We start from the raw sequence: 11,650 nt of genomic DNA on the forward strand, positions 1-11,650 counted from the left end.
GCTAAATTGTCCGTAGTGTATGAGTGTGTGTGTGGATGATTCCCAGAGATGGGTTGCGGCTGGAAGGGCATCTGCTGCGTAAAAACTTGCTGAATCAGTTGGCGGTTCATTCCACTGTGGCGACCCCGGATTAATAAAGGGACTAAGCCTCGGCGTCAATAGCATAGCGTTTAGTGCGTCGACACATAGCACCAAGGTGCTCACGGCGACCTGAGTTCGATTCCCATCTAAAGGTCCTTTGCCGATCCTTCCCCTATCTCAGCTCCTCACACTTTCCTGTCTGTAAAATCTCCACTGTCCTATAAAGGCACTAAGCTGACAGGAAAATGAATGAATGAATGAATCTTGTAAAATGCTGCATGATCCACATATAGTAATATTCGATACATTTTTTAAGTTTTCATTACATTTAGCGCATGAAATCCACGCTGAATCCACCCTTCTGATGGGATCAGTTTAATCCAGATTTTCTGGATTAAACTGATCCAAATCCTAAAAAAAAGGTCTGAAAAACCCAAACTAAAGTTTTGATCTGGATCAAAATAAAGATTGAATTACGGGATCTAATCTGATTATGTAATCCGTTTTTTTCCTTTCGAAAAACCCATTTTCAAGATTTGTTCCAATCTCTTATCCAAAATCCTAGTGGATTACTTTTGAAAAACCGGGCCCAGCAGCTCAGACACTCTAATGGCTATTGGACAGACGGCTGCTTCTCACTCAGGGCTGCTGTTTATGCTAATGAGTGAGGCTAGTGGGCGGGGCTTTCCCCCTCTCATGACACGTACAAAGGGAGAATGTCAATCAAAGTGTTTCTGCAGACTAATTTAAATCAAATCTGATTATAAACAATAGAATTAAAACCAATGATAATATCTAATGTTTACCATCAGAGGCTGGAGATATTCACACACTGTGTTTAAACCCTTTATAAATGTAATCTTTGCATAAGTGTGTGTGTGTTTGTTTACTCTTCAGACTCAGTGTGATGCTCTGCCGGACGGCACTGAAGACACGCCGGTCAAAAGCAGAGAGAATGCTGGTATATGTTCATCTGATGTGTGTTGGGATTCTGTGTGTGTGTTTGCTGTGCATGTGAAGTGTGTATTCATGCACGTGTTCTCCTCAGGTGTGGAGAGTCCGGCGTTCTTCAGCTCCGCTGCGTTTAAGACTCTTTCACCACAGACACACAAGTTCATCAAGTCACTGCTGCCGCTGAAGGAGGAGGAGAAAACCAGACGCACACTGGAGGCACGACCACTGCTGGGACAACAGGTCTCACACACACACACACACATTTATACACATATACACATACATACATACACTCACACACATAAATATACACACTCATACATACATGTATACACAAATACTGTACATATACTCACACACATACAAACATACTCATCTTGAAACACACTCTCAGTGTCAAACTCATACATACACTTACACACACACACTCGTGCAAATATATATATATATATATATATATATATATATATATATATATATATATATATATATATATATATATATATACAAACACACAAATGTATACAAGCATATTTACATATATACACAAATACATATAATTATACATGCACACACACACACACACATACATACATACATACATACATACACACTGAAACACACACTCGCAGTCAAACTCATACACAATCACACACACTTATATGCACACACACTTTTATACACAGACACACTTATATGCACACACACAAACACTCATTACACACATACACACACATAACTTAATGTGTGTACATGCATACATAAACTCACACCGATACACAACACACTTTATGCATGCATGCATACATGCAAAAGCACACACACACACACCCTTATACACACACACACACACACACACACTCTTTTGCAAACATACACTCGTATATTCACCCACTTTTACACACTTGCAAACTTATATACACACACACACACACACTCACTCACACACTGAGTACAGTTTGTCTCATCTCACTCTTCACTCTCAGCTTCACCAGCTCAGTTGAGTCATTCTGTTTTTTTGTGCATTGCTTGTGTTTTCCCGCTGTTGTTTTTGTTTTCCTAAAATTATTTGACTTTGTTCCCAGCATGCCTCAGTTTCTCATCATCATTTATTCAGCCACTGGTTTATTCACACTCACCTGTGTGTGACTTAACATGTTGACCAGAGGAACCAGTTTACAATCCAGATTATTTTTACATGTGAAACAACAAAATACATGTCCTAAGCTACTCTTTTCCATGCAAAAAAAAAAATTATATTCATATATATATATATATATATATATATATATATATATATATATATATATATATATATATATATATATATATATATATATATATATAAAGTAAATATATAATAAATATATAAGTAAAAAAAAAATGAATATATATATATATATATATATATATATATATATATATATATATATATATATTCATTCATATATATTCATATATTTATTTATTTACATATATATTTTTTAATTTATTTATATTTTATATTTTTTACTTATATATCTATTTATTTTTACTTTAATTTTTATTTTTACTATATATATATATATTAATATTTACTATTTGTTATTTATTTTTATTTTTTATATTTTTTTATTTTTATTAACTTTTTTATTTAGTTATATTTATTTTTATAAATTTTTATTTTTATACTTGTTTTTATTTTTGTATTTATATATTTATTTATTTGTTTTTATTTACTTTTATTTTTTATTTATATTTAATTTTTATTTATTTTGTTTATATTATTTTTATTTGTATTATTTTTATTTATTTTTGTTCATTTTTATATTTATATTATCTTTATTTTATATATATTTATTTTTATTTATTTAATTTTACTTATTTATATTTTTTATATTTACTTTCATTTATTTATTTTTTCACACTTTAATATGTATTTTTATTTATATAATTGTATGTATTTATTTATATTTATACATTTATTATATTTAATTTTATTTACTTATTTATTTTATTTTTCTGCATTTTTATGTTGTTGTTTTTTACGAAATACTTAATTTTAAATTTAATTTTAGTTAGTTGTAGTTTTTATTTCTAGTTAATATTAGCACTTTTTTAATCTAAAATGTATAGTTTATGAAATATAAAATTATAAATATAATTGCAAATAAAACGTAAAAAGTTTTAACTCTAATCATCAGCAATACGCCTAGTTTATATACACACACACACACACATACATACACACATATATATATATATATATATATATATATATATATATATATATATATATATATATATATATATATATATATATATATATATATATATTAGTCAAACTGTAGATTTGTGCACTCTCTCACTGCATGAAAAAGAGCAGCTTTGACATAGTACAAACTATCTGATTTTAGTAGAACAAATTATCATGAACTGTTCCTGGATCAGTGGCTGTTGCGCATGTGTTCTGCTGTGTGTGTGTAACTCCTGCATGCTGCGTCTGTGAAGTGTGTGTTTGTGGCTGATTGCAGAGCATGCGCGTATGTATGTCAGGCCCCCGCGGCCCCAGACCCAGGGCTCAGAGCGAGGGCCGCAGCGCCGGTGACATCATCATCAGCGGCTCGGCCAATCACAGCACTGATCTCACACACACACTGCCACACACTGCTGTAAGTCAACACACACCACACCAACACACACCAGTTTGATCTGGACATACTAGCTAGAGCAGTTAAAACTGTCTATTACCACAGAGTAAATCAGTGTGACATCATGAACAGCAGTGATCCTTGTGTTTTTTTCTGCCGTCATGTATTAAGAAGTTTAAATATGTAATATAATATGTAAATATTTATGGTTTGTTTACTTTTTTATACCTCATCTTTCCTTAATTATTGCAGTTTAGTCTTGACAGCATCCTGCATATGCAATATCTTGAAGTTAGCTTACATATAATAATATAGTCCGGATCAAACTCAAATGACCTGAATATGATATTATTGATATGATATTGTAATATTGTCTGTCACAAGAAAGAAAGATTTGCTTTGATGACAGCATATAGATGACTTAAAAGTGCTAATTTTTATGTGTCAAATATTCTCATCAACATCAGAGTCAAATTCATTATTTTTATATACAAATAAGTCATACAGATGTCCAGGTAGGTTAAAATTCTTATCATCAGCATTGTCTTCATCATCACAGCATCGTTTACATCATAACTGCATGATCCCCACAGCTTGTGTTTAACTCACTGACCCCAATACATCACACAATAATCACAAAATACACAATGAATGACAAAGAAAACAAACTAAGTTGACTATAAGAAGAGGGATCTAGTTTTGTCATGGCACACTGTTACACTTGTTGTCTACACTGGATAACTGATATGGAGTAAAACAGTGGTCCCTGATCTTTTTATCACTGTAGACCCGTTAACGCTTGAAAAGGGGTTGGGGGGACGGGGGTTCTGCATAGATTCCTAGGCGACCATCAACGTTTTCTCAGAGAATGACAAGCTGACTAAACATTGCTGTAACTGATACAAGTTTTATTCATGGAGAAAATGACAAAACACTGCAGAGTTTGGGTCTTCTGTGTTTGTGTGAGATAATTAGTCTACTGAAATGTGTAAAATTAGAAATAACGAACTTGTGTGGGGCAAAGACACGATATGTGAACAGACCCTAAAGCCGTCATTATTTGTGAATTTCAGCAGTTGATCTTCTTGCACAGACATGCTGGATTCACTTGATTTGATAACATTATTTAATATTTATTTTTTATTTGTTTATTTATTTATTTATTATTTTTATTTTTTATACTTATATATTTATTTTTATTGATTTATTTAAAGTTTTAATTTATTTTTTTATTTACTTTTATTTTATTTTATTTTTTTATTAAATTTTTTTTTTATATTTATTTATTTTATCATTTTAAAAAAATACATATTTATTTATTTTTATTTACTTTTATTTTATATTTTTATTGTAATTTTTGTTCAATATATATTTAATTTATTTATTTTTATTTTTATACTTATATATTTATTTATTATTTATATATTTGTTTATTTTTATTTATTTCTTTGTATTTATTTTTTATACTTTTATATTTATTTAAATTTATTTAACATTTTTTATTTTTTTATTTATTTACTTTTTTATTTTTTATAAACTTTTGTTTTTATTTACTTTTTATATTTATTTTTAGTTATTAATATTTTTTAAACTTATATTTATTTTTGTTTAATTTAATAAAAATGTTATATATATTTATTAATTTTAATTTTTTATTTATATATTTTATTTCATTTGTTTTATACTTATGTTTTTCTTTTTATTTAATTTTTCATTCATATTTATTTTATTATTTAAAAAATATATATTTATTTTATTTAATTTTACTTTTATTTTTATTGTATTTTTTATTTACTTTTTATTTATTTATTTTTGTTTATTTTTATTTTTGTACTTGTATATTTATTTTTATTTGTTTTTATTTTAAAATTAATTCTATTTATTTTTATTTACCTTTATTTATTTATTTATTTTTACTTTTCTTTCATTCTTACAGACATGCTGGATTTACTTGATTTGTTGACCAACAGATCCGTTGGTGAATTGGCGAATCCATTCCTTGGCAGTTTGTGGGTCCTTCACTGGGCCTTCTCCCCTACGCAAAGAAACTTTCCAAAGATGTCTGTTTCTTACTCGTTTTGCTGCTTTTAGGTTAAATTTGGGCACTCAAGTGACCGAGATCTAAGCGAGAGAGTACAGTCATTTTTCAAAATAAAAGATTGTTCAGATTCAAATAATAAATAATACCAAATTAATGATTTCTTCTGCAGCCCAGTATCAATTGACCCTCAGACCGGTGGTTGGATGCAAAATGCAAAAGAAAATGCAAAGAAATAAACAGTAATGTAATGCCCTGCTACACTTATACACATAACCACAATTTGTTTTATCGTTATAAAGATAATCCTGTAAACACTATAAAGGAGGAGGACTTCTCTTCTCCTGAATCCCCGGGTCTGAATGCAGACACTGTGGGTAGCAGTGCAGCAGGTCTCTTGCCCTGTCTATACCAACCATTAGCCCTGCCGGTAATCTAGAGGATTTAAAACATAGGCAAACACAGCAGCAGGGATATAGGCGATGTGTCTGAATGGTAACAAACTCAACTGATAAAAGACACAGTCCGCCATTCTCCAATTCTCATACAGCTCTCCTGACAAAAATGCTTGCTGCAAACCAACAGCTTTGCTGTATCGGCCCTGATAGCATCACGGTAAAAACATGCAACAAACCTGGTGGATCATGGAAACAAACACATAAGACTGTTCATGAACAGCTAAGTACTGCTTGCCGTGGGCGAACGCGGTATCACCCAGTCATTTCGTTTCACAGCTTGTCAGGTCTGCCTTCGGAAAGCACATGCTCTGAACTAAGAAGGGTCTGCTCATAGGATAAGAATACTCCGCTATAAATAATAATAAGAAACCGACGCGTCATCACTCCACAGATTTGCACTACATCACTGATTTTGATGCTCCGCTCCAAACAATTATTTTAAACCCGGAAGATGAAATTAGCTGACAAAAGCTCTAAATTATCCAGTTTTCTCCACAATTAAAGCTGACAGGTGCTAACGCTGCCTTAACTGATGCTCAACACACACAAATCTGTTAAAATCTCAGAAAAAAATAGTCAAGGGTGTTTAACTGATTGTATTTCAATTACATTACAACGTCGATGCTCTAAAAGGAATCTTATCAGATTGAAAATAGCCACATAAAGCTTTCACTGGAAAATGATCATTAGCCGAAAAACACTGGCTGTGCATATAGCCCAATAAATTAAATAATGGGTTTTTTGGAAACTCTGATTTAGGTTCCAGTCAAGACACAATGTTGTAAACACATAGACTGAATAAAATAAGCAAAAGATATGCTTTAAAATTCCACAAGAGGGCGATAGAGCACTTCCTAATCACTGCATTGCTGTTTTTTTCCTATTTGTTCATTGCTGATTTGTCCAGGATTCAGAGGAGGATGATCCAGGCATGGATTCAGCCTTCACCTGTTCCAATGTTCCAGCCCTCGGCTCTCTGGAGCTCCAAAACTTCAAGCCTTACATCCCGGAGGAATTTGCCAACTTTGAGATCTACAATGCGAGCCTCGAGACCCAAGAAGGAGCTTTATGTGCACGCAGTGAATTGACCTCCGGGATTGGGATGTTATCAGGAACTCGAGCTGCAGAAAAGGAAGTTTCCCGTAGTCCCACTGCCAGCAGCTGCACTAGTGGCTACTTCTCCCATAGTGCCTCAAACGCCACTCTATCTGATGTGCTCTTCAGTGGTAGTGATAGTTGTGACCAGCTCAACATTAGAGAACCAACAGATTCTCAGGAGCACGGAAAAGGCTGCCATTCTTCCAGAAGTGCCTCGGGATTTTGTCCAGCTCAGATTATTCCTTCCCAGCCTTATTCCCATTACTTGACTGACCGGGATTGTTCCCCTTCACCTCCCCGTAAAAGTATGCTGAGCATCAGTCAGGAATTCACAGACTTTAAAGGTGCAGATGATGGTGTAGAAGAGGATGCTCTAGGTCATTTTGGCTGTAAGGCAGAATCAGCTTCTCAAGATAAAACGCAAAACAAGAGTTCTCCTTCCAAGTGTCGTCTTCAAAATGGAAAAGACGAGGATTCTGTACCTCATGTGCCACCAGAAGCAACTCGGGAGATTGAGTCCCTTGAGGATCCAGAACTCTTTAAAGGTGCAGATGATGGTCTAGTAGAGGATGGTCTTGGTAGCTTTGGCTGTAAGGCAGAATCAGTTCCTCAAGCTAAAATCCAAGACAGGAGTTCTCCCTCGCAGTGTCATCTTCATAATGGAAAGCAGTTCTCTGGGGATTCTGTACCTCATGTGCAACCGGAAGCAACTCAAGAGATTGAGTCCTTTGAGGATCCAGAACTCTTGGAGGACTCTAGTGAAGATGAAAATGCACCGGTTGCTCAGTTGCCTGACTGGATGGCCCCTGGGGAACAGGTTTGGGTGGGCAAACAGAGCGGGATGGTGCATTATGTTGGAGGGGTGGAGTTTGCCAAAGGCATCTGGGTTGGAGTGGAATTGGACCTTGCTGTAGGTAGGCAAACTCTTCTGTTGCACTCTAAGGCTGAATTTTAAGAAAGTCTGTGAACTTCTTGTAACAATTTTTTTTAATTTTTCCCAAAGGTAAACACAATGGGACGGTCAAGGGAAGGGTGTACTTCCGATGTGCCACAGGTCATGGAGTCTTTGTAAAGCCATCCCGTTTGACTCGAGGACCTCCGTCCATTGACACCGAATCTCAACATGTGTTCCAGTAGGGGCCGGGCAATGACCCAATAGTTGGTACACTAAAAAAAAAAAAAAAAAAAAGTTGACTCAACTTAAATTTGTAAGGCAACTTGCTGCACAGCTTTTTTTTGTTGTTGACTCAACTTTTAACTTTTAAGTACAGCACTTGATTCTATTTATATTGATTAAAACTCAAACAACTTGCCAGCACATTGCCTTACAATTATAAGTTGAGTCAGCTTTTTTCTTTTCTTTTTCTACAGTGTAGACCAGAGGTGCCCAAACTCGGACCTGGAGGGCCGATGTCCTACAATTCCTTCAACACAGCTTCCTAGAAGCTTCTAGTATACCTAGAAAGAGCTTGATTAGCTGTTGTGTTTAACTAGGGTTGCAACTAAACTTTGCTGGACTCCGGCCCTCCAGGACTGAGTTTGGGCTCCCATGGTGTAGACCAGGGGTCACCAATCCTGGTCCTGAAGGGCCGGTGTCCCTGCAGGGTTTAGCTCCATCTTCCCTCAACACACCTGCCTGGATGTTTCAAGTATACCTAGTAAGACCTTGATGAGCTTCTTTAGGTGTGTTTGCTTAGGGTTGGAGCTAAAATCTGCAGGACACCAGCCCTCCAGGAACAAGTTTGGTGACCACTGGTGTAGACGATCTCTTCAACACCAGCACCAGCAAACGCCTGGACAAACATGAGTGCTAACAGAATCCATCCTTTGTTTGTCAACATCAGAGACTTGCTGATACCCTTCGTTCTGTGGCAATAAACCCTACCTGTGTGTGTGTTGTGTTGAAGTTCTAGATCTATTTCAGTGTCGTCTTTGAATGTCGAGAGTTGCACAGTTGCACAAACACGTTTTATATATATATCAAGTTAGCTTTGATATAGCTGAAATACTAACTTCAGTCTTGGTTTATTTACCACTTTCTTATATGACTAAATGCATTCATTAATTGACGACGCCTAACACTAGTATACTTTGAGTGAGCTTGAGATTTGGATGTCTGTTCTAGGTAAGAATGTACTACTGTTTATGACCTTTTTGCGTGATTATATCAGGTATTACCAAAGACATAGCCTTTCAAATCTGCTGTGCAAACGTACTTCTGTGTTTTACGCTTGTGTACTTTAATATTTGTTCGACTGATTTATGCTAATATGCTAAGTGCCATATTTCTGGTTGGAAGGCCACATGCCCATCGGTCGATTTTTCGAAGTTTTTATGGTATTGTGATCGGACGGCAAGCCTGTTGCTCATACCTTATTGCGTAATTGGCTTGTTGAGTACTGTAACTGTTGAAGGACTGCCAATATTTCTCTATACAGAGCTGTCTGAACGCTTGCACTGGAGTAACTTATCCTGGATGCACATTAAGTTACGTATCGCACGAACATTGACGCATTCTCAAATACTGATCTGACGCTTCTCAGGAGGTTGACCGAAAATGTCACCTAATGCGGAGAGCACCTTGTTTTCTTTATCGACTGGTCTGCTTTATATATCAGTAGTATATAGACCAGAAATGCCCTAAAGTACTGACATAAGCCCTGTTCATGAACGGGACCTTTTTAGAGAGTTGACTTTTAGGTTCACCCGCCTAATATTGAGCTTTTACATCCATGTGTGTTTGACTGTCGAGTAAGATTTTAATAGTTTGTGCTACTAAAGCCAATATTAATGTTTTTATAGGTATAAATGGGAGACGGGCAATATCGGGGGAATGGGACATAGCCTGAATAATACTAGTGTATTTAGTGCCATGACCAGTGCTGTTATTATTGCTCTGTTTTTTACCTGACCCACTGTGGATCTCATACTTTTGCTGTCATTGGTGATAGTAAAATAAAAAAAATCCCAAGACCTTACTTAAAAGAAAACAAAGCTGCTCTCCTTGACAAGGAGCTGTACATAAAATGTATGAACATAGTATTTACGATCTTATACGGTGTACAGAATTGTATTTATATTGTATCTCTGCAGATGTTGGTACAAATATGTTGTAGAATACAGAACGTTTACAAACATTTTGGTTTTTCTGTGTTGTGTGTGTGAACTATTATTGATTTCTGCTTAAAAATTACTGCTTGATGAAACCTTGAAACCTTTTGAATATTTTGTTTTGAATCCGTGGTATGGAGCACATATCAAATTGGTAAGTTTACATAATTTTAGTAAACAAGTCTTTGTTACATTATTAAGGCTGATTTTTACTTTTGTGTCAAACACACACACACGTATGGTCTGGCGCAGCCATCGCGCTGACGCACAGCCAGGGCCTAATTTGTGCCGGAACACGCCGGCACCTCATTTTACCGATATCCCTCCTCAACCGCCCTCCTCCCCCATCCCCTGTTCACTTTTACTCTCTTCTGCGACTCCCCAACCCTCTTCACTTTCATCCGTGACTTTCACTCATCCCCCCGCGCTCTTCACTTTCATCCGCGACAGCCCTCCGCCATACACCTCCAAACATCAGCCACCTCCCGTTCTCCACTTTCATGTGCAACACCTCGCCATCCTCGGGTAACATGCCAGATTCGTTACCCCGATCTGTTCGGAGACCTCGCAATTCACAATTAAGCCTTGCGCATAGCCCTCGCTATGGCTGACGCAGACACTGATGCGCACCTCTCCAAAAATGTAACCACACGTCACAACGGCGCATAGCACAAGCTCTGTGATTGGTCAGCTTGGTAGCGGTGACGAGTGTGGGCGGTGCTGAGAACCGCATGGCCCAAAGGATCGAGTGTTTACAGTTGCAGATTCCCGTGAAGGAGCTCCAGGTGGAAACTGTTGTTTTGGATTTACCTTAAAGTTGTTGCTCATTTGCCAGTGCCTGCTTCTGAATGAGCAATTTTTAGCTACATGTTCATTAAGGTAAAGTTCAGAAAAAAACAAAACAGCAGTGAAAAAACTCAACACAGAGGAACATAAACACCTACTTCCAGCAGTTTTACTATTTTGGAGATATTTTCGTGATGCATTTGTACAATGAAAAGAGATTATATTTGATTTATTAGTCTCTTGTTGCCCTGTTTAGCAGAACCCAATATGGAACAAGCAATATATAAGTCTTCAAAATTGATAAAATTATCCAAGTTATGCAGACATTTACTATTTAATGATATGAGACAGTAAGCTAAGTGCATTTATAAGTTATATGTCTAATTTAAAGTTCACAATATGTTTGGAAAAGACCATTCTAATGCATGTTTTGCCCGAGTATTGTTGCATTTACAAAGTTTTGACTACTAGGTGTCTTTAATATTTGGTGTTTC

The 11,650-nt window shown here is 35.6% G+C and overlaps 1 protein-coding gene across 20 annotated transcripts in view; it reads left to right on the plus strand.

Annotated features, from left to right (window-relative positions):
* kif13a (kinesin family member 13A) overlaps window positions 1-10,396 on the plus strand; it is a 118,591-nt gene extending 108,195 nt beyond the window's left edge. For 12 of the 20 annotated variants that reach the window (XM_073925520.1, XM_009292734.4, XM_021467051.2 and 9 more), the window contains 5 exons: window positions 979-1,042; window positions 1,130-1,275; window positions 3,549-3,686; window positions 7,069-8,173; window positions 8,263-10,396. In XM_073925520.1, coding sequence (XP_073781621.1) covers window positions 979-1,042; window positions 1,130-1,275; window positions 3,549-3,686; window positions 7,069-8,173; window positions 8,263-8,396 — 1,587 coding nt within the window. In that variant the 3' untranslated portion in view covers window positions 8,397-10,396. The remainder of the gene's footprint in view (window positions 1-978; window positions 1,043-1,129; window positions 1,276-3,548; window positions 3,687-7,068; window positions 8,174-8,262) is intronic. The other 8 variants (XM_009292736.4, XM_073925522.1, XM_073925525.1 and 5 more) reach the window with 1 other exon arrangement.
* The last annotated feature ends 1,254 nt before the right edge of the window (window positions 10,397-11,650 follow it).

This window comes from Danio rerio, chromosome 16 (assembly GCF_049306965.1).
Source record: "Danio rerio strain Tuebingen ecotype United States chromosome 16, GRCz12tu, whole genome shotgun sequence".
In the NCBI taxonomy this organism is placed as follows: Eukaryota; Metazoa; Chordata; class Actinopteri; order Cypriniformes; family Danionidae; genus Danio; species Danio rerio.